General features: G+C 47.6%; 1 protein-coding gene across 1 annotated transcript in view; it reads left to right on the plus strand.

Moving 5' to 3' along the window:
* Window positions 1-15,320, plus strand: part of plcl2 (phospholipase C like 2) — a 29,164-nt gene extending 13,844 nt beyond the window's left edge. Inside the window, exons 2-6 of the mRNA XM_076150452.1 lie at window positions 1,167-3,650; window positions 4,436-4,639; window positions 8,328-8,403; window positions 13,011-13,120; window positions 14,779-15,320. Of these exons, the coding sequence (XP_076006567.1) occupies window positions 1,167-3,650; window positions 4,436-4,639; window positions 8,328-8,403; window positions 13,011-13,120; window positions 14,779-14,991 (3,087 nt within the window). The 3' untranslated portion in view covers window positions 14,992-15,320. The remainder of the gene's footprint in view (window positions 1-1,166; window positions 3,651-4,435; window positions 4,640-8,327; window positions 8,404-13,010; window positions 13,121-14,778) is intronic.
* Window positions 15,321-22,679: the final 7,359 nt, after the last annotated feature.

Raw genomic sequence — 22,679 nt, forward strand, 5'->3', positions numbered from 1 at the left:
TCACGTGTGATGCTAGTGTAACTGATTAGCCTAAATACAATTTGGGCCTGCTCTGATTAGACCTCTAGTTGGAAAATTCTTCAGCCCTTGACCCATTGATGTTTATTTGTAGTTAATCTCTCATTGTGTGATGTGTGTATGTTCAAATGTGATTAAAAGGACAGCTTTAAACCTCAGAGGGAAATTGATAGGACATCAAAGGCTTCTGCATGATCCCAGCGTAGCAGTTCTCAACTTGGCAACATCAAATAGGCGGGCTGCCAAAGTGATGTAATAACAGCACTCTCATTTTATGTAGTAGTAGCATTAACCTGCTCCCACACGGCCATGTACAAACCTGGGGTCACTGGTGCCAAACTTGAGCTTGAATTAGCTAAAATCATGGATCATTTGGAATGTCTCCTATGTTTCTGTATGAACATGATGGGTTATGCGGTGGTCTTGTGCTTTACCTATAGCTGTATGAAATTGGGATGAAAAGGAATGTGACCCACAGTGGCTTTGAATAATAAGGATTAAAGTAATAAATACTATAATTATCAAGCAGGAACTGGTAGTTGTAGTTCTACAGTTCTAAGAACTGTATCGCCTCCAACTTCACTGTTCATAAACATTATGTAAACATTATGTAAAGGTAGTGTTGTGTGTTTGTCGATGCATCACAGACTGATCAAATATGTGCATGCTTTTTATTTCTGTATGAAGTTTGTTTAATCTCGTCTTACTTTTCTGATATACATATAAAGGCCACCAATCACATCTGTGACCTCGTCAACCCCTAGCTATCATCTTGTTCAAAGATACTGGAGAAACACTTCCTCTCTGCTTGCCTAACAATGAGAAGTAAATCACTGATATTGGGCAAAACCCTTCTGCTTCAAACTGTCAACTTTTCAGGAAGTGAGAACAGCTTTGTTTACAGCTGACAATTCACCATATTTAAGTCTATTCACAGTGTGTTTAGAGGCTTATGTCGCACCAGCTATGCTATAATTTTCTAAAGAAATCAAGGAGCATTATGAAACCCTGACATTTGAATGTTGTAATTAAAGATGACGCCAATTGAATTGATAATTTTTATTGTTTAAAGTGTTACGCCTATAATTGTATTCATTCAGTGTTTCTGTTTGAATATTCTTACACCATATTCTTCTATTCCTCTGCAGGATGGCACAAGACAGCGTAAAGAGAGGAAGAAGACTGTATCATTCAGCAGCATGCCCACTGAAAAGAAAATCAGTAGCGCAAGTGACTGCATCAGTGCGATGGTGGATGGCTCTGAGCTGAAGAAGGTGCGGTCCAACTCACGCATTTATCACCGCTACTTTCTCCTCGATGCCGACATGCAGTCGCTGAGATGGGAGCCCTCAAAGAAGGAGTCAGAAAAAGCCAAAATTGACATAAAATCCATCAAGGAGGTTCGGACAGGAAAGAATACAGACACTTTTAGAACTAATGGAACCTATGATCAGATATCTGAGGACTGTGCTTTCTCCATTATATATGGGGAGAACTATGAATCACTGGACTTGGTGGCAAACACTGCAGATGTAGCTAATATATGGATCACAGGGCTGAGGTATCTGATATCCTATGGCAAACATACCTTGAATATGATTGAGAGCAGTCAGAACAACATGCGCTCATCTTGGCTGGGTGAACTTTTTGATCAGGCAGATATCAACCGCAGCAAACAGATAACCATATGTATTGCTGTGCAGCTAGTCAAAAAGTTGAACCCTGGACTAAAAAATGTTAAAGTAGAACTGAAGTTCAAGGAGCTTCATAAAGCTAAGGATAAAGTAGGTTCTGATGTGACAAAAGATGAGTTCATCGAGGTCTTTCATGACCTTTGCACCAGACCAGAAATTTATTTCCTCTTTGTCCAGTTCTCTAGCAACAAAGAATTTATGGATTCGAAGGACTTGATGATATTTCTAGAGGCTGAACAGGGTATGGCACAAGTGAGTGAGGACACCAGCTTGGAGGTCATTCAGAGTTATGAACCATCTAAAGAGGGTCAGCTCAAGGGATGGCTCTCTCTTGATGGCTTCACCAATTATCTCATGTCAGCAGAGTGCCATATATTTGACCCTGAGCAGAAAACAGCTTGCCAAGACATGAACCAGCCACTGTCCCACTATTACATCAATGCATCACACAACACTTACCTGATAGAAGATCAGTTCAGAGGTCCCTCTGATGTAACCGGCTACATCCGTGCCCTAAAGATGGGTTGCCGCAGTGTTGAGCTTGATGTGTGGGATGGGCCTGATAATGAGCCTGTCATTTACACTGGTCACACGATGACATCACAGATAGTTTTTCGCAGTGTCATTGACGTTGTCAACAAGTATGCCTTTGTCGCATCAGACTTTCCGCTGATTCTCTGTTTGGAAAACCATTGCTCCTTAAAGCAGCAGAGAGTCATGTTTCAGCACCTAAAAAAGATCCTTGGAGATAAGATCCACCTAGAATATCCTAAACCTGAAGACTGTTACCTTCCCTCACCTTCTGAACTGAAGGGAAAGGTTCTGTTGAAGGGCAAGAAACTAAACACGAACTGCATTGGTTCAGAAGGTGAGGTCACAGATGAGGATGAGGGGGCAGAGATGTCTCAAAGGATGAGCATCGAGTCGGCAGAGCAGCAGACCATCACACCCAAGAAATTTCAGCTGTCAAAGGACCTGTCTGATCTGGTGACGATGTGCAAGTCTGTAGAGTTCAAAGACTTCCCAACATCTTTCCAGGCCCAGAAACACTGGGAACTTTGCTCTTTCAATGAGGTCTTTGCCGGTCGCTGTGCCAGTGACTTCCCCGGTGATTTTGTTAACTACAACAAGAAATTCCTAGCACGGGTCTACCCCAGCCCCATGCGGATTGACTCCAGCAACATGAACCCTCAAGATTTCTGGAAGTGCGGTTGCCAGATAGTGGCAATGAACTACCAGACACCCGGTCTGATGATGGATTTAAACATTGGTTGGTTCCGTCAGAATGGGAACTGTGGCTATGTTCTGCGTCCAGCCATTATGAGGGAGCAGGTTTCATATTTCAGTGCCAACACTAAAGATTCAGTGCCTGGTGTTTCCCCACAGCTCTTACATATTAAGATCATCAGCGGGCAGAACTTTCCAAAACCCAAAGGCTCAGGTGCCAAAGGTGATGTAGTTGACCCCTATGTGTATGTGGAAATCCATGGCATTCCGGCAGACTGTGCTGAACAAAGGACTAAAACGGTCAACCAGAATGGGGACAACCCATTGTTTGACGAAAGTTTTGAGTTTCAGATAAATCTCCCTGAGCTCGCGATGGTGCGCTTTGTGGTTCTAGATGATGACTATATTGGTGATGAATTCATTGGCCAGTATACAATCCCCTTTGAGTGTCTCCAGCCAGGTTTCCGACACGTACCGCTTCAGTCCCTGACAGGAGAGGTCCTGCCGCACACATGGTTGTTTGTTCATGTGGCCATTACCAATCGAAGAGGAGGTGGCAAACCTCACAAAAGAGGACTGTCTGTTCGAAAGGGCAAGAGGAGCAGAGAGTACGCTACCATGCGAGTTCTACTGATCAAAGCTTTGGATGATGTCTTCAAGACAGCCTTGCTGCCACTGAGGGAGGCAACAGACCTCAGAGAAAACATGCAGGTAAGATATTTGCACTATTTGAAAGGGTAGACTTGGGCAGTAGACAAGTTTACAGTTTAACATGTAAAGGACTCGGACGCTTCCCACTGGGTCCTGCATCTGTTTGAAGCCTAAATCAAATAAAAGGAAATGGAATACTTGACCTCACAACACTCTGTGGTTGGTCTCTCGTGGTGATTCTTAAGGTATTGTGTGTTAGGATGTATTTTGGTAGCCCTGTTTATATTGCAGCCATTGTACAATAACAAGCCACTGGCCTTGAGACTGTAACACATCTTGGGCGTCCTGTCACTGTTTGTCCCGCTGATTGTTTATGTAGGGTTTAAATTTGTCCTTTAACAGGAAGGTTAGGATTTGTGTATGAGTGGGGGGGGGGGGGGGGGGGGGGGGCAGAGAGAGAGGGTACTTGTGTGTGTCTGTGTGTGTGTTGCACTTGAAGACACTATTAGTTTCGATGTGTTTATTTCTGGGTAACTAAGAGGTGCCAAAATGAAAGATGAGGTAATAAGTACTACTGCCTGTGTCAAATTAACACTCTGTGGGTTTATGAGTCTATAAACACGCTCAGATAATAAAGTTGAAGGTAAGCAAACATGTTAAATACACGTATGCAGACCAATTCCAAATTTCAGTAACTCGAATGATCAGGATGAAAAGAGTTGTGTGCATGTTTTCATAATGCTTTGGGATAATTTCACACTTTTATTAATCCATGGTTTATACTGGCATCCTGTCAAAACACATCAGCTAGATTCTTTAGTCCTCATTTCTTTCTGTCTTGCCAGAATGCCATAGAATCCTTCAAAGAGCTGTGCGGCCTTTCAGCAGTCGCCAACCTGAAGCAGTGCATCTTGGCCCTCTCCCCTCGTCTGACCGGACCTGACAACAGTCTCCTTCTGGTGTTCAACCTCGTCGACCAGTATCCTACTTTGGAGCCCCTAGGCTTGTTACCTGAGGTCCTGAAGAAAGTGGTCACCACCTATGACATGGTGAGTGTTATGACTCCAAAAAGAGGAGGTTTGAGCATTTGAAACTTGCACCCTTTCTATTCTGCACTTAGGGTAAATTACTTTTCTTCCTTATCTGTCCTCCTTTTTGCACAAGTGAGGGTTTTTGCATAGGCAGCTGTGCATAGAGTTAAGATCTGAAGACTTCTTCAAAGGGGAGTATTGTATAAGATGGCACAAGCTCTCACACTCCTGTGGTGTTTCATTGATTCAACTGTTCATGGCCAGAGCTACAGTGACCTACATCTCTGTAGACATGTACGCACGCATGCATGTCCTGTTTGTTTCTACTCTCATCCAGTGTAACTGTTGGCTTCTTTGTATTTGGTCGTTGTACACAAACATTTTCATTTGAAAAGAAGAACACTTGGGTGTAATTGTGCAAACTACCTTTGATTCTAATCCAGTTGATACCTGTGTTTGTCAGCTGTAATGGGGACACACAGGCAGGGTTAGGTAACGGGCCGGGGTCTGTTAAGTAATAAAATCAATGCTCACGAGTTATGCAACATTCCGCTGAGGCTACTGGCAGACAGAGCCATTACCCTCAACACTTCCTGTCCTCTTCCACTGATTCTCAGCACAATATGAGCATCCTGACTTTCCTTCTCTTCCCTACTCAGCTGGCAGAGGCGCTCAGGAAAAAAACCCATCAGCTCAAGCAGAGGAAATGATTTGCCTCCATGAATTATAGACTGGGTCGTTAAGTTCAATCCCCTCCATCTATCTGTGGTTTTAGGTGGTAAGAATCTCATATCATGTAAGACCAGCGGCTTTGTATATAATGTAGTGTTCTGACAACTTGGGTGCCACTTCAAAAGGTGTTCCTGATGACACATGAGGAAAGCTTTCACATCTTATTAAACAGCACGTATAGATGCAGTGTGAACAACACTATCTGTGACATGATTACATAAAGGCACCCACATTGTCCACACATTGTCCACACTTCATCTCTTGGGATTGAAAGATGAACGTATGCCAAGGAGCCAAACACAGAGCGATTAAGGTGACCCCTAATCTCCACTCCATCTCGGAATGGAGGTCTGGATAATTGGCTCTGATGGAAAGAGTGCCAGGAAAATTGAGTTGGGTAGAAGAAAGGGGAAAATGACGGGTGTTTGGGGAGCAAAATTAAATATATTAAGGGTAAGGGCTTAAGTGGTATGAGGCTGCAGGGCCGGATCACCAGCAGAGTGCTGGCGGAAACGGGAGGCGGCTGGAAGGTGCTGGAGGAGAACCTGACAGGTCGAGAGCCATAAATGAGCCAGGAGAGACGAGTTTAAGAGCTGTAAATAAGGTTTAGAATGGTACAATTAGAAATCCAACCACAGTCTGCAAGGCTTTGTCTCGCTAATTGGCAAGAATAGAATCTGGGTCGTCATCCCGTGCAGAAGAAAAAGGTGAGGCCGTGCGAAACACAACAGCCGTATGAAGTGGGAGATAATACGGTCTGAGTTCTGTTTGTTAAGAGTGAATGAATAAAGGGCACATTGAGATGAAATCGGAGCGCAGCCTCTCAAATGCCGATCCCAGGGGACCAACAAGCCCACACATTATTCATTACTTTATTTGGCAGAAACTTCACGCCACTGATTGTTGGAACGGATTTGGATGATAAAGGAATCAGCTGTGTGCTGATGGAGATTTATCCTTTAATGAGGTTCACGGTGTTTGAAGTAGAGTCTGAGTTAGTTTGGTTTCTCCATGTTTCAGATGTAGCCCTATTTAGTTTTTTAACATTTGAAGTGCAGGGTTATATTGTTAACATAACATCATTTTAGATAAATGAGCATTTGTGATCCGGCTAAATGTAGGTAATCGATCTTAATACAGCGGTTACAGCTTCAGTGTGCAATTATGGCTCAGCCCACCCACTTACCTTTTAGTGTCTGTCTCTAAATATATCTGAGCTGCTGCTTCTGTCACAAAGATAGTAATTTCTTCACCCGTCAGGGAAGTAATCACAGTCTCTGCGACAGCTATAAGTGCTGTAACTGCAGCTGTGGAGTGCCACAAACAGCCACACACACTTAGTCATGGCAGAGTCGCAGCGTAACAGTGATGCTTTTACTTGTCTTCTCAGAGAGCTTTGGTCTGCGTTGGGATCTGGTGTGTGTGGGCCTCTGAAAGCCCTTGGAGACATCAGATGGGATGTTTGGCTACACAAATAAGCTTGACTCGCTGTACTGGGTGGGCTTGTGAAAGTTTAGATGCACCCTCTTCACATTTTGAGGGTCCTAGAGAAGGCAATCATGAGCTTAATGTTTATACCATGAGAAGTGTTTTGAAATTGTCATTAATTAGCTTAAAAGGATATTCAGCGTGTAGCATCCAGCTGTAGCTATACTGTAGCTTTAGCACTATTCTTCCCAATTAGACAACTTTACAGCTGCTTACACTCTAAGTCAGAGCAAATGTTCGCAGCTACAGTTCTGAAAAGGCCTCAGATCAATGGGGGAATGTGATGAGCCACACACACTCTGCTGGATTTACAAGGCACGTTCATTTCTGAAAGGAGTTTTGGCACTTTTCAGATTTCCTGCCGCACAGATCGATCAGTGTGTCAGGATGTTGGTCACTGCTCCTTCTCACAGAGGGGCTTTGTCACACTGGTATTTATCTTTGCCTCCTTCCGTTTTGGCAACTGAGCTGGGTGGCCTGGCTTCATGACACGACCTCGTGGTCCCTGAAGTCGCTGAGGGAATGTACGAGTCACTTATGACAGCGCTGCACAGACACAGAGACTCTGGAACGCAGCGGGTGCTAATTGGAATCGAAAAGCAGAGCAACTGGATCGTCTCACCCAGAGTAACATTTAGGAGAGGGGAGAAAGTCAACTTCAGATGGAACGGGAGAGGGGATCCAGATGGAAGATCCAGATGGAACTCTGTCCACATCCTGGTCACCTGGCTGCCTGCATCAGTGACAGCCTACATATGCATCATTAACCTCCTCAAGTCGCACCAGGGGTGTGTGTGTGTGTGTGTGTGTGTGTGTGTGTGTGTGTGTGGGGGTGGGGGTGGGGGTGGGGGTGGGGGTGGGGGTGGGTGGGTGGGTGGGTGGTTGAAAGATCTGCATTTAATATGTAAATGATTTCCCCAAGCCTTTGAACGTGCGATAAGAGGCACCAGGAGAGGTTTCTCCAGTCTGCAGGTCAGCAGAGTTTGTGCACTCAATTAAGGCCTGAGCTCGACACCAGAGGAGCTGAACTTCTCCTCTTCCTCAGCTCCAATTCCACTGATAACACAGTGCGGCACGCATCAAAACAACATTCACACGGTTTAAGCTTATCCTTATCATAAAAAAAAGAGGACCTTGATTAGTAGTTATCAGTTTAAAGCCGTACTTTCAAAATAAAGCTTCAGATCCTTCTTCTTCCCCTCTGTAAAGTCCGACACTGCTACGGTTAAAAAGGAACCCTTTAACTTTTAATGAACACCCTAATCGCTCATGTCTCCTTCCTTCCAATTTTGGCTTTCGGAAATGCAGCAGCCTGGCCTGCAGACGTGAGCCTGTAATAGCATCTGGTCTCCTCCCTGGATGGAGAGGACGACCATCACCCCAGGCCTCCTCTCTCTCCCTCTCTCTGTACCCTGGGCTCTCAGTGCTGCTGATTGGAGACATTAAGTCATAATGAATACAGCGTTTGTCTTTATTTCTCTTGTAGGTGATCCAGACCAGCAAGACTCTGTTGGAGACCTCTGAGGGGGTTTACGAGCGGATTCTCCAAACCCAGAAAGCAGGTAAGAGATGAACGGATCTGGTAAAGACCATAAAAGGTTGTGTTACTTTAAGACATCCCAGCGCCACTCCTTTAAATCCACCGGCCCCTCTGAAGCCATAACACAACGCTCAGACTGTACCAAATAAGATAGACATGATTATCTTTTGCTTATTTGCATAATGGCTATTAACATTTGATTCATGTTGTTCTATGCGACCCAGTGTTTCCTTTTGAAAAGCTGCGGTTCAGCCGGGGGGCGTTTGATTCACGCCACTATAAAAACACCATTAGTCCCTTTGCAGTGTTCTAATTACAAGGGTTGGACTGAGGGACAGAGAGAAGGGGGGGGGGAGTAACCATCTAGGGCTGGAGCGCCGCAACATCAAAGCCCAGCAGATGGTCGTCCATCTATGGCTGTGCTCCACCAGACACCCCAGACCAAACAGACCCCACACACACACAGGGATCACATCCTGCTCATAACAAAGCAAACTCACTCATTTCCATTAGCAGAGGAGGGATTTCAATTCGTTTAATGATCCTGCTGTTTTCATGTCGGCTAGTTTCATGTCGAGGATCTGTATTTTTCCAAACATGCCACCGCCACCACATCCCCACGTGTGTGTGCGTGGTGTTTTCCATCGGGCGTACGATCTCTCTTTGTCTAACATACTCATTCCATCTCCTTTCATAGCCTGGGGGAGGCTGGAGCTCCGGCTCCTCAGATGTGTGTTTAATGCCTGTTCACCCAGTTGTGTGATGGGAGTGCGAGTGAACATCGACCTCCTGGCCTCCTGGCCTCTCGTCATTGGTTGACTCAATGTGGCCGGGGGTAAATTTAATCAATTGAGCGTTGGCGTGCAGGGACCCCGGCGCCTCTACAGCGTGATTGGCAGCTCATCAGAAGTCCCAGTTAGAACGTAATATTGACGAAGGATGGCGGCGTCTCTCCCGTCTCCCGTGTCTCTGCAGAGGTCAGCGGTGCCTGAGATTAAAACAAAGACTCGCCGCCCGTGCAGACCGAAGGGTGAAACTTGTTAATAAGGAGAAATTCAATTGTGGTGGTAATGTGCTTTATAATGCAGCACTTGAGTTCCCAGCAGCATCAGAGGCTAATTTATCCCAGAGTGAAGCTGCTGGAGGAGAGGAAGGCCGCACCGTCATCACCCAGGCCCGGCTTTATTGGTTTCCAGATGGTGGACTTATAAAATATTCATTGTCTATTGTCTTGGCACATCCGAGGGGAGGCGGAGTGTGTGTCGCTTAATCAATGGGGATTGAAGGCTTTGTTTTGTTTTTTCCCCTCGTACCGTTCTGTTCAAACACCTTCCTGCCCCCCCCCCCCCTCCCCCCTCTGTCATTACCGGCCTGTGGCTCTGCAGCTACAATGTGCAGAAGTGAAGTTAAAGGTGTCAGAAACGTCACCTGGAGCTCCTCCTGTCCGTCCTGTTGGTACAAACGCCTACAATGTACGATCTCTCTCCTCTATGAAGATCTTTACTTTAATACAAATACTAACATGCATTTGTACATCAGCTTTAGTTCTTCCCTCTGGTGTGAGAATCCTTTGTCCTGTACATTGTGTTCCGGCCCTGGTTGATGTGTCAGAGCTGAATCCTCCTTTTATATTAAACAAACCAAAGGAGCAGCGCAGCAGTGAACACACACTCCAGCAGACGGTCCCACAGACGCTTTCAAGAGCTTTTGGTCACAAAGATCCATTGCATTTATATTTCTAACATCATTTGGAGTAAAATTCAACACAGCAGATGGAGAACTGATGGACTTGAGCATTGATTTGTTTTCCATCGTAGACTGACATCAATTTCATCCCAGTGGTGTGTGTGTGTGTGTGTGTGTGTGTGTGTGTGCGCGCGCGTGGTTTCATACACTTGTGCGTTTGGTAGAAAGTGGGTCAGTACGAACCCTCTCCCCCTCCGCTGCAGCCGGAACAATCCAGCAGCAGCAGCTATTAAAGTTGTGAATAATCCATCAGATCGGCTCAGACAGGATCCACCGACGCCCACCCAGAGTCAGGTGTGTGAAGGTGAAGCCCCTCGCCCCTGTCGCTCTTCTCGTCGTTTCAATTAGCCCTCAGAGCGTTTGGAGAACCGAACCCTGAGGCAGATTAACCAGCAATGTTCTTAAATGTCAAGAGAGACCTGAGTGCAGCTCAGCCGTGTAGAGAGGGAAACTGAGGCGACGTTCAGCAGAACACAGAGCAAAGAGCCACCACATGTTAAATACCTCAGTGTGGATCAGAACCACAGCTTTCAGACGGCTGCAGTCTGTGGCGTTGGATCATTCAGTGAAGCTTTACATTCGCTTCAGCTGTCATTGTTTACATCTTTACCTCCATGAAAGAGGAAGCACTGAGGGATCTGTAGTGTAACTGAGAGCCCCGTACACACACACATCTGTGTTTAAATGAGCTCCAACCAGTCAGTCTCTGTATCTGAGTCGGTCTTTGTACACTTTTGTCCCATAATGCAGTGTAAAAATGTAGGAACATCTTTGGAAATGAACTCAGAGATGTGGATGTCAGTATTCTCTGGAGCTCTGCAGTCTGCATGTGAGACGGCTCATGTTTGGTTGACTGTAGCAGCAGAATCACCGATGCAGCGACTCTATACTGGAGCTGTCTGAGGGCAGAGCGTCGGCAGAGCGTCGGCAGAGCGTCGGCAGAGCGTCGGCCTTTAATGTGCGATTGGCGTCTTGCAGCATTACCTCGCCGAGAACACAGACGCTCTGAAATGCCCTGCATCGAACCAGCTTTCCCCTCTCCCCCTGCCAGACTCTGTGTAATGTTGCTAGGCAACCCTCCAGCGCGAGTCCGCCGTGCGCTTGTGCGTGTGAAGTGAGGCGCTGTGGTCCTTCCTCTTCCTCTCCAGCAGAGCTGCACGTGCACGACAGCGGCGCTCAGTGTTTACAGCACCGGGGCCTGAAGAGACGATGTCACCATGCAGTTTGTTCCATCCCCGCATCACAGGGAGCACAGAGTGGGGGGGTGTGTGTGTGTGTGTGTGTGTGTGTGTGTGTGTGTGTGTGTGTGTGTGTGTGTGTGTGTGTGTGTGTGTGTGTGTGTGTGTGTGTGTGTGTGTGTGTGTGTGTGTGTGTGTGTGTGTGTGTGTGTGTGTGTGTGTGTGTGTGTGTGTGTGTGTGACGCAGCTGTCAGCTCTGGTGGATTTATAATCACTCAGTCTGACGGCTCTCACAGTTTCACTGGCCGTCCGCTCTGCTGATGGAGGTTACAGACGTCCGTGCTGGCCGGCGGCGTTCTCCTTCCCTCAGCCGCCGGCTCCTCAGCCCCACCCCTCACCTATTATGGTGATTACACATGAAGGGGTCTCTCTCTCTCTCTCCCTGGAGTGTACGGCGTGTTTCCATGGCAACAGCACCAACAGAGAGGCTGGGACCAACCCTCGCTGATATCAGCGCCTGGAGCTAAACGCCGTGCGTCTCTTTGTAGGGAGTTCCCAGCGCCGGAGTGCGTTACATTGTTATCGACTGTGTGTAACAGAAACTCGTCTCTCCGTCTGTCTCCACCGCGCAGACCCGGCGTTGCCGCAGACCCGGGGACATTAAAGGCGTCCTCATTCTGAGTCAGTCATGCAGAGGGAGGGGGATAAAAAAAAAGGAGAGGAAGAGGAGAGAGGAGGTGGGAAAGCTCCTCAGGAGACAGATCCCTCCTCTGTTCGGGCCTTGATGCTAATCCACAGTGAGAGAGGCTCACGTCTGTCTGCCTACACGGCTCCGCTCCTCTTCCTCTTCCTCTCCCTCGCTCTCACGCCCTTTCTGGGGCCTCGATCTCTCGCCTTTCATCCTCCGCCTTTCCCTCGCCATCTCGTCTCTCTCATCTTCCTCTCCTACTCGCCTTGAAGTCATTCCACGCTTCTTCTCTGGCTTCACACGTTTTATTCATTTAGATGTTCTTTCTCTCCCAGACTCTCGTTCACCCTCACTTCCTGTCATCTCGCCATTTTGTTTCCCGTCTCATCTCCTTCCTCTCTTTTTACATTTCACTCCATCACATTCCACATGTGACGGAACACACAGCGCTGTGTGAGGAGCTCTGTGAGCGGCTGAGTCAGAGAGAGAGAGAGAGAGAAGTCAGATTGTCCACAGGAGGAATTCAGTCTGAGTCCAATCCTGCAGGTCGGCTGGGAAACTCACAGCTGACATAAACGAGTCTGAGCCGGTGTTACAGTCCAGGCCTGAGCAGGAAGAGAGAGGTGGCGTGTTGCACCTCCACACACACACACAGACACACGCAGACACACACGCAGACACACACGCAGACACACACACACACACTGCAGGAAGCGGCTGTGAGATGTTGACAGTAGAGGCTGGCTCTTTGCTCTGCTGTGTTTCCTGGCGGTGACACCAGGCCCGGTCTCACCTCCAGGTCCGGTCTCACCTCCAGGCCCGGTCTCACCTCCAGGTCCGGTCTCATCTCCAGGTCCGGTCTCATCTCCAGACTGCAGTCACCTCACTGTTGCTCCTTTGCTTCACAAATCGCCACTGATTCAGACCATTAAAAAACAAAACGGCAGCAGTCCTGACAGGTGGTCTCCTCTCTGTCTCCTCTCCTCTCTGTCTCCTCTCCTCTCTGTCTCCTCTTAGCGATGGAATTTCACGAGAACCTGCACGACCTGGCTGTGAGGGAAGGATTAAAGGGCCGGAAGCTGCACAAGGCGTTGGAGAGCTTCACATGGAACATCACCATACTGAAGGTGAGGAGGCCTGCGGTGACACACTGCTGACATCTGTGCTGCTCTGACAGCTCGGCTCACACACACACACACACACACACACACACACACAACACGCCTTATTTATGACTGTAGCTTTCTCGCCAAGTAATACTGGATTCCCCCGTGCATCTAAAGGTCACTTTGTTTCCTGCTTTGAGAAGAGGCTCCTCCCACAGCGAGCGAGGTTGTGTGTGTGCGGTCCACTCCAGTCTAAGCCACTTCTCCCCTAATGTAGTTACTGCGTCTTGCGTCTCCTCCTCCTCCTCCTGTGCCGACACGAGGCGAGGTAATTACTGATAAACGACCCTCTGCATATTTATTTGTGGTATTTGCGCGGCGTTAATTAAGATCGCCTCTCCAGCCGCCCGGCTCTAATTTCCACTCTGTCCCCCGGGCGATGGAGTGGAGCCAGGAGCCGCTGCATAATTCATGTTGTGCCGCATTTCCTCCGGGCGCTCTTACCTGGAGCCCTGGACATCTGGGCCCAGGATGAAGATCGGCTGAGTCGCTGCTTCTCTGCTAATGAAGCAGGAAGAGGCTCGACCTATCAGAGCGGGAGGCACTCCACTCCCGTCTCTCCCACCTTTGTGACCGCCGTGCTTTATGCCTCCTGCAGTTTGTGTGTGAGACTGTGGGCGGAGTGTGTATGGGGAGGAAACCAGCACTACATCTGTGTGAGGACACACTGAGTACTGAGATCCAGGACCGCCAAGACTTCATCACTATCTTACATTACTATCACTATGTTCTCATGTTAACTGTGTACTTTAACAGTGATGGCCTTAAACTGTGTGTGTGTGTGTGTGTGTGTGTGTGTGTGTGTGTGTGAGCTCTACATGCTGGCTCAGTGTTCTCAGCTCTGTAGCCTCACAGCAGGGAGGTCCCGGGTTTGATCCCGGTGGGGGGGCAGGGTGGGTCTGTGGAGTCTGGATGTTCTCTGCATGGACGCCTCTGCTGCCTGCTGCTCCTCAGAGGGAGGAGGAGCTCAGGAGCACAGGAGCACAGGTTACATGTTGGTGTATCACAACCAGACTCAAACTGGATCTGTGGGAGAAGTTAGCAGAGATCCAGCTCCTCTTCTAGCTTCACACCGCTCTTCATCTCTCTCTCCTCTGGGTCCCAGTTGTGGCTGTCAGGTCCTTGATGTCCCTGTACAGAGCAGTAACTGAGCTGTCACCCACCTGAGCCTCCTCCTCCTCCTCCTCTCTCAGATCTCTCTCTCTGTGCCTTGCTAATGAGCAGAGCCTGCGGGTGCCACCACAGCTCTGCCCTGAGGGGCTGAGAGGAGGAAGACTTACAGCCCCTCTTCTGCTGCACTGCAGGTTTTGTTGCTGTCAAATAACAGAGAGGCTCGACTGAACGCTGCGCCTGGGCTCTGATCTTTAAACACACGGTGATGAAGGACACAGGATGCAGGTCTGTCCTCAGTCAGACAGACGGCCCGTGATGAGACACTCGTGTGCTCTGCTGCCCGGCGTGACGTGTTTAAAGCGTGCAGCAGCTGAACCTCCTTAGCATCACTTTGGTTCAAATTGCCTGAACTCCAGCTGTGGCAGATGACATCATCGGTTGTGCTAAAGACAGACTCTTATGTAATGTGCAGTGTTTCATGCTGACTTTGTCGTCTCGTCCCTCAGGGTCAGGCAGATCTACTGAAGCACGCCAGGAGCGAAGTCCAGGAGAACCTGAAGCAGATCCACTACGCCGCCCTCACCTGTAACCTGAGCAAGAGCGGCCCGGCAGGCGGCTCCTCCTCCTCCGGCTCCACGGACTCCAGGACGCGACGCAGCCTCGGGGCCATCGCAGAGAAGGCCACCGCGGAAGACGAGCTCACCGACGAAGACAACTGAGGACCCCCCCTCCACATTCCTGCTCTGGTTCTCTCCTGGCACCCCGAGACCACGAGAAGATCGCCCTCACCCCTGCTTCCTTCCTGTCATCACTGCTCCACATTCCATACTGTACATTCCTCTATCCCAAACGCTTTCACAACGTTTTCCAGCCTCCTGTCTTAGAGATATTCCAAGGGACTACACACACAACAACACAACAAGGACACGTATGTACGACACACAAGGTTTTCTAAGTCTAGGAAAACACGGACACTTAATCATTTTCAAGTCTTAAATGTTTGGAAGTTGCAGGAGGAAGGAAACGCATCACTCAGACGTTTGATTGCTCTTAGCCAGCAAAAGCAGTAAACCCAGCAGAGAGTTTACGTTTGGGAGATTGAATGATGGCGGCGCCGCACGTAACCTTCCCAAGCATAAAACACTCGTAAATCTCCTGGCGCTCGGTCGCCGGAGCGGCCGGTCTTCGCCCTCTTGGCGTCCTTCTGACCTCCGTGGTTCCCGCTGCGGGCGAGCCGTCAGAGCGGAGTGTGAAGCAACAGCAGCAGCAACCAGGGAGCGGCTCAACCCGCTGACCTGCTGCTGCTGGAAGACAGACGGAGTGCGTTTCTACTAAGTGGACTCGGAGGGGTCGGACCTCAGGAAGCCAGAAGAGAAAAGACAAAAAGGGTCGCAAGAGATTTTCTTAAAGCACAAATTTTACGAGGGTTCTGTTCCAATGAGGAAATTTGAGAAATGAATGTAAACAGGAGGAGGAAGGAGCCGGAGAAGATGAAGGACGAGGAGACGGAAGAAGACGTATGAAACGGGAGGACAGAGACGTTCACTGACTGAACTCCTTCATGTTCTGGTCTGCCAAAATAGTATAAATACTATGTGTGTGTATATACGGAGTTTACTGTTACTTTTTTCTGCAAAGTGCATCATTTTATTATTGTATACTTGGAAATAAGATTTATTTTATAAAAGATCTATGAACACGTCGTGTGTGTGTGTGTGTGTGTGTGTGTGTGTGTGTGTGTGTGTGTGTGTGTGTGTGTGTGTGTGTGTGTGTGTGTGTGTGTGTGTGTGTGTGTGTGTGTGTGTGTGTGTGTGTGTGTGTGTGTGTGTGTGTGTGTGTGTGTGTGTGTGTGTGTGTGTGTGTGTGTGTGTGTGTGTGTGTGTGTGTGTGTGTGTGTGTGTGTGTGTGTGTGTGTGTGTGTGTGTGTGTGTGTGTGTGTGTGTGTGTGTGTGTGTGTGTGTGTACTCCCATACGTGTCACATGGTTTCCTTCCTTCATCTGTGTTTATCTTCTAGCGTAGACATGTAAAGGTTTGACTCGGTCCCTCCAGTTTTGGAGAGTACACACTGATCAGCCTTTAGGTTCACAGTTCCGTCTAGAAGTAATTTCCAGTGGTTTCCTCATCTCCTCTCTCTGGAGCTGTGAGGACTCATCATTGTCTTCTTGTTCAGGTCCTAATCATTCAGTTCAGTTATGTTGGACTCCATCTCACAGGAAACCAACAGAGTGTCTGGAGTCCCTCAGACTGAATAGTTTAACACGGCGTGATGTTCCCCAGTCAAACGTGTCGTCCTGGTCTTCTAGTGAGGGACAGAAGAAGATGGAGACCATTGTGCTTCTGTGGCATATAGAAGCCAAACACAGGCAGCAGAGGGTTAAACGTCTCTGCTTCCTGTCTGCTAACATCCCTGATTAGACTTGGATAGATTTTTTTTCAATCTGCAACTCAGTTCTGATGGAGGTTGAGAACAATTTGACTCCAGATCCGTTCTTAGTGACGGAAGTATTTGATCCATAATCACCGTCTTAAATGTAATTGTGCCTCATTATAATACAATTAGAGTATCAACCGAGGAGAATAGGTACCCCCCTCCCCCACACACACACACACACACACACACACACACACACACACACACACACACACACACACACACACACACACACGCGCTACTGCAGTGTCTTCACCGCCTTGCTTCTCATTGAACAGTCCCATGTTCTTCTCTCCAGTAGAGAAAGCGAAGCGTCCGTGCTTTGAACGCCTCTGGAGTGAAGAGAAGCACGGGCTGCTGCCAGTTTGTCTTCTTTAGCTGGAAGGGAAACAGAACTTCAATGGACGATCCACTTCTTCTCCTCTCTGAGGCCGACACAGATATCAACTGAAGCTAACATCAGCCAGGTTATTGAATAGATTTGTTATTTATAAACACACAAACACGATCCGCTCTCGTGTCTTCGTGGGGAATGCATCGGATACATTGAGACGATATGATGATTACTGGCAAACATGTTGTGAAATGGAGTGTAAAATAAAGAACAGGCATTTGTTTTAAATGTGTGTGTGTGAAGGTTGTCTCCATGCTCACTGTGTTGTGTTCCTTGGTTTGAATGAATGAAGCCGTTCTGCAGGTGGTGTGTGTGTGTGTGTGTGTGTGTGTGTGTGTGTGTGTGTGTGTGTGTGTGTGTGTGTGTGTGTGTGTGTGTGTGTGTGTGTGTGTGTGTGTGTGTGTGTGTGTGTGTGTGTGTGTGTGTGTGTGTGTGTGTGTGTGTGTGTGTGTGTGTGTGTGTGTGTGTGTTGATTTGAGAGGGCGAGGAAAAAAAAAAAGTGTTTGAGCTGTACTGCAGTTTTGTCTCTTTATCTGTCAAATCCACCAAACCCTCTGAATAAACTGAGTTGGATAGATTGTGTGTGTGTCTGTCGTGGGTTTGTTTTTCTGAGCAGATAAATAAGCTCTGTGTGTGTTTGGGGGTGTGTGTGTGTGAGGTGTTATGGGATTCTCAGCACGTACACTCACACCTCAAACAGATTTTTTTGCTCCAGTTACACCTGCAGCCTTTTCCTGCTGTTCCTCATCTCCATTGAATAGATTGGATTTCGTTAAAATGTGGTTTGATATTTCAAAAGTGAAAAGTAAAACACCAATCTAAATGACAGACTTCACACACACACGTCTATCCAGTGATGTCACAAACTGGCTCATCGGAGATTAGGCGAGGAGGGACGACGACACACAGGAGGTTTGAATTCAAATATTTATTAAATTCAACTAAAACACATAATTGTCTTAATTCAACTAAACTCAAACATTTCCTGATGAATATGTGATGGGATTGCAATTGCTGAATGTTTTTGCCAAATGCTGAAGAAGTTCCTGACAAATGTTTCTGCCATGGTTTGTTTACCTGAAAGTATGAAGGAGTATGAAAGAATGAAGGCCTGAGGGAAGTTTGAATGTATTTGAATAAGGAAGAGATGAAAACAGAAGGGGGTTTGAGGACATTTGGAGGTGAATGTAGCTTTGGGGGGAAACATTTAGTCACAGCTTATATAATAGTGGATGTGAGTTAAGAGTTAGAAAAAAGGGGAATAGAAAAGAAAGAACGACAGTGGGACAAAATGAGAAAATATACATACATATAAACACACACATATAAACACACACAGGCAGGGGAACCATTAAAAGCACACCGTTTTACAAATGTGCAGCTGTGTTGTTGGAGGAGAAAGCACAGCGACTTTATTTGCTCGTCGCCTCTCGCACCTTAACAAAGCGCTGTGCTCAGACTGAATCAGGCTCAGCAGCCTTGACTGAGCGCTCGTTCCTTTATGGCTCGACTCTAATCCGAACCTGGAAAAGGCACAAGAGACTCGTCGCAGCAAGGATTCATTCATGAGGAATTCAAAGAGCACATTGGAGAGCATACCTCCACCAAGGCCAAAGACAGACAAAAGCACTTGTGTTCCAATAACATATTTTTCCTTTATTCTTATTAAAACTCTCTCTTTGCATTTCACCTCTTCTCACTGTTAGGCTGAGGTGGTCAACCAGAGTGCAGACTACAGTCACAGTGCCTGGATCAAGGGCACAGGCAGGGGCATTAATTAGGAGAAATGGAATAGCCAGAAGGGAAACAACACAAACGAAATAGAACACGCACGCACGCACGCACGCACGCACGCACGCACGCACGCAGGGCTTTCAACCTATAGACAAAGAAACAACAATAATTAAATGGTACAGTCTCGCTCATAAAATCCGGAAAAATACAAGATCCTCAATTCAAGTCTTTTCGTTTCTCCTTTACACAAGAAACACAGTTGTCAGCTTTATTCTGCCTTTTTCTTGAACATTATGGTAAACAAACATGTGACACTGCCCCCCAGTGGAGACGTTAAAGCCTGCATGAGTGTATAGGAACACACCAGCACCTTAACAGAGAAACACACTAAGACCTAACTCCTGCCTGAGACGTTTTAATAACCTTTAATTTTCAAATTAATTGCCATTTAAAGCGGTTAGAATGGGATTCAGCCTATATGAGCTTTAGTCTACGTCCTGCTTTAAGAGCCTCGCCGCCATATCGCTCACTGATAAGCCACGCAAACATACGGCGGGGCTGAGCGGCGGCGGCGGCTCCACGCAGAGAGTGGCCCTCTAATGCACCCTTTAGTGTTGATACAATAAAACAGATTTTATTACCTGTTGGAGAGCTAAAACTGAGAGATGTGAGAGCCGAATCCATGCAAATCATCCCACGCTCGGCCGATTACCCTTTTCAAGTTACAGATTTATTCCTAATTGGTAAACACCGGCGCCATTCTCTATTTCCCAACACGTCAGTCTCTCTCACATGATACTTGGCGTTAGTCACGTTATTGTAGTCCTAATCACCGCTCTCGTGTCTCTAAACTAAGTCAGTTGAAACCTGATTTATCCAAACACTTCGTCTCGGGGCAAAAAAGGTAAAAAAAAAAGGCAGCGTTAGTTTGACAAACACGACAAAATAAGTCCACAAACGCATCCGTTCATGGCTTCAAAACCAGACAACTTAATAACCGTGGCTGTTGTTGTGTCAAAACATAAACCTCAGCGTCTCAGATTTGGGTATTCAAGCCCACAAAAAGGCAGAATGCATCTTCCTCCTCCTCCTAAAAGCTCACAGATACACAAAGACTCTGGCCTCGAAACAGTTTGAGAGGCATTGTGCGGGGTTTTGACAGTAAACACCGCCTGGAATGAATCAAGCGGCGTGGCAGACGGCACAAAAGGCCTCTGAGCCGCGACCACGCTGTGCTTTAAAGTAAGCAAGCGCAGCGTGGAGATGAATGGACGAGTCTGCTCACAAACACGCCCGCCAGAGGTAAAATACCGCCCGGCGTGTTTACAGTGGCGCACTGGCACGCGTCAGCAAATAAAGAGATGGCAGGAAATGTTTGGACAAGATGTAAAAGTAAATCAGGGCAGAGACGTTCATCTTAGTCCAGTCAGATTCTGATGGTGTTCTACTCTAAACTCAGTAACCTGCAGGGTTCATCCAGGTGCTGGGAATCCTTAATGTGGGTCTAAACTTTAAACAAACTGGAATTCCCTCTCCTGGTGAAGCTGAATCCATGGGGGGCCATTTCCTGTCTGGCCTCGGGGGCCCCTGAAGCGCTGGTGCCGGCCCTGGCTGCTGTTTAGGAGTGTGTTTCTGGAGGCAAATGTGGCTGACACACCATGACAGCCTCCAGATACCTTTTGGGCACGAGGTCCCAAATGGAGTAAAGGTCAGTGAACGCATCACAACCGGAGCTGCTGCGTTTCATCTTCGCTCCTTCGCTCTCCGCTCCCTCGCCTCTCTCAGATTGCGGCGTATCGACCCGTCCTGCCGTCTCCTTCGCCCCCGTGTGCCTGGTCCGCGTTTGGCCTCATCAACCAAGAGCCAAATCCCGTTTGCGGCCAGTAAAAGTGTCACAGCGCAGAGTTGGATTACAGTATTCGCCGGCCGACGTGGCAGCGCCGTCAAAACAATGGAGAAGGATTACAGACATTCAGCAGAGGAGCAAGAGTTCAGGAAGATCTGGAATGGAAACCTCAAACAACCAAAGCTGCACAAACCAAATGAGTTCAGACAGACAAAGTGACTGAATACATCTCAGGGCCACTTAGAGTTTGGTTCCAACCCGATCAAAGCTCAACGTTTTCATTCACACAGGATCACTTTGCTTTGATCAAACACCAAACCTTGATATGACTTCATTCTGTAGTATCTCTAATATGACCTCATTAGTATGACCTAATACACTGAACCACATCTGTATCCCATGATGCATCTCTTTATTCATGCACCAAGGCCTTCTTGGGGTTGTTATAGCGATCACGCAGTGCTGTGATGTACGGATGAACCCGAACGTCTCTCTGCATGTTTTAAGGTGCAGGTCTGGTTGATCGTCCGTCCTTCTGCTTTGCAATTTGAGGGAAGCGACCCCAGAATGTAAAGATTGATGGGCATAAAGAGGCAGACTGTGCTCTCTGACAGGCAGAGAGCTTCTTCACGCTCGAAAAACCAAGCAGAACAAACCGCCCTCAGGCTGCACGGTGACGCGGCGCCATGCTCATGTTTGCAGTGTGTGTGTGTGTGTGTGCGAGTGTTCAGATAAGCTCATCTCGCTCCACTAAAGTTCCAGGCGAAAACAATTTCATTTGTTTTGGACAAACCCGGAGCGGAAATGAGGATCAGATCATCGGGACGCGATCTGTACCGAATGGATTTGGGGAGCGAACATATGATTAGAAATGGAACCAGATGTTTGATTCGTCCACACTGAGTCTGATTTGGTGAAAGTGTTGTGTGCATATTTGGGAAACGTTGCATAAACATCTCAGAAAAATTAAACTCCAAACTTTAGCGGCCTCCGTTGGTGACCGAGGGAAATTACATGAAGTACTCGACCCAACAACCCTCTGCTTCTTTACGGGTGTCATAAAGAGAGAAGTCACATTTCCACTCCGACAGCCACCAAGATGAAGATTACAGCCTACAGGACTTTATGGTGCCTTTATGTCACAGCATAAACATTTACACAACACAAACACACACAGTCATGACGCACATAAAAACGCCAGAGAGAAGATCCACATGAAAATACTGAACTCTTTATAAAAAACCTGATTCTATTGCAAGTTTCACCACAAACCTTACAAATGAGACAGAAACACACTTCTTCATGATCGTATCGCACAAAGACCCTTAAGATAGGACACACACTCTACGCTTACACACCAACAGATTCCATTCTACTGCCCAGCCTCTATGATCTGAGATGTGTGTGTTTAAAATGTGAATAGATGTGAAGTGTGAGAGTTTATGAAGGAGTGGAGTCTTGGCTTTGGGCGTCTTCAGCTCCTGCCAGAAGGTGAGAGTTCACAGACTGGATAAGCAGAAACAGCTTTTCATGTCACGAGTTTTGTCTCGTTGGCATTTGTAGCTGTAATAAAATAAAATAAGCCTGAAAGAAGAAGAAGAAGATCCAGACGTCTGAGCGGCGGCGAGGCGGACACACCGACTGACTGACCAGCAGCTCTCTCACAGGAACGCTGGACTGGGCTCAGGTTTGTGCCACAACCTAATAAATCTTTGAGCTTCTGACGGGCGCTCCTGCCAGCCCTGTCGGCGCCGTTCGCCCGCATACCGACCCGGCGGAGCTCAGAGTCCTCGCCGGGGTTCTAAGCTCTCTAAGCACAAAGAGGCTGCACTTCAAACGCAAACAGCCTTTAGGTTTCTCTCCGCTCGTCTGTGTGTCTTCTGCTCAGACGTCTCTCTCTGCAGGAATGCAGGCCTGGCGTCCGTCAGGAACACACCGACGCAACACACATGTCACCTTTTCACCTTCATCTCTCTTCCTGGTGAGTATCTGATGCCCTGC

The sequence above is a fragment of the Genypterus blacodes genome, unplaced genomic scaffold, assembly GCF_046128005.1.
Source record: "Genypterus blacodes isolate CSIRO-AG114 ecotype Tasmania unplaced genomic scaffold, CSIRO-AGI_Gbla_v1 ptg000052l_1, whole genome shotgun sequence".
NCBI classification, from domain to species: Eukaryota; Metazoa; Chordata; class Actinopteri; order Ophidiiformes; family Ophidiidae; genus Genypterus; species Genypterus blacodes.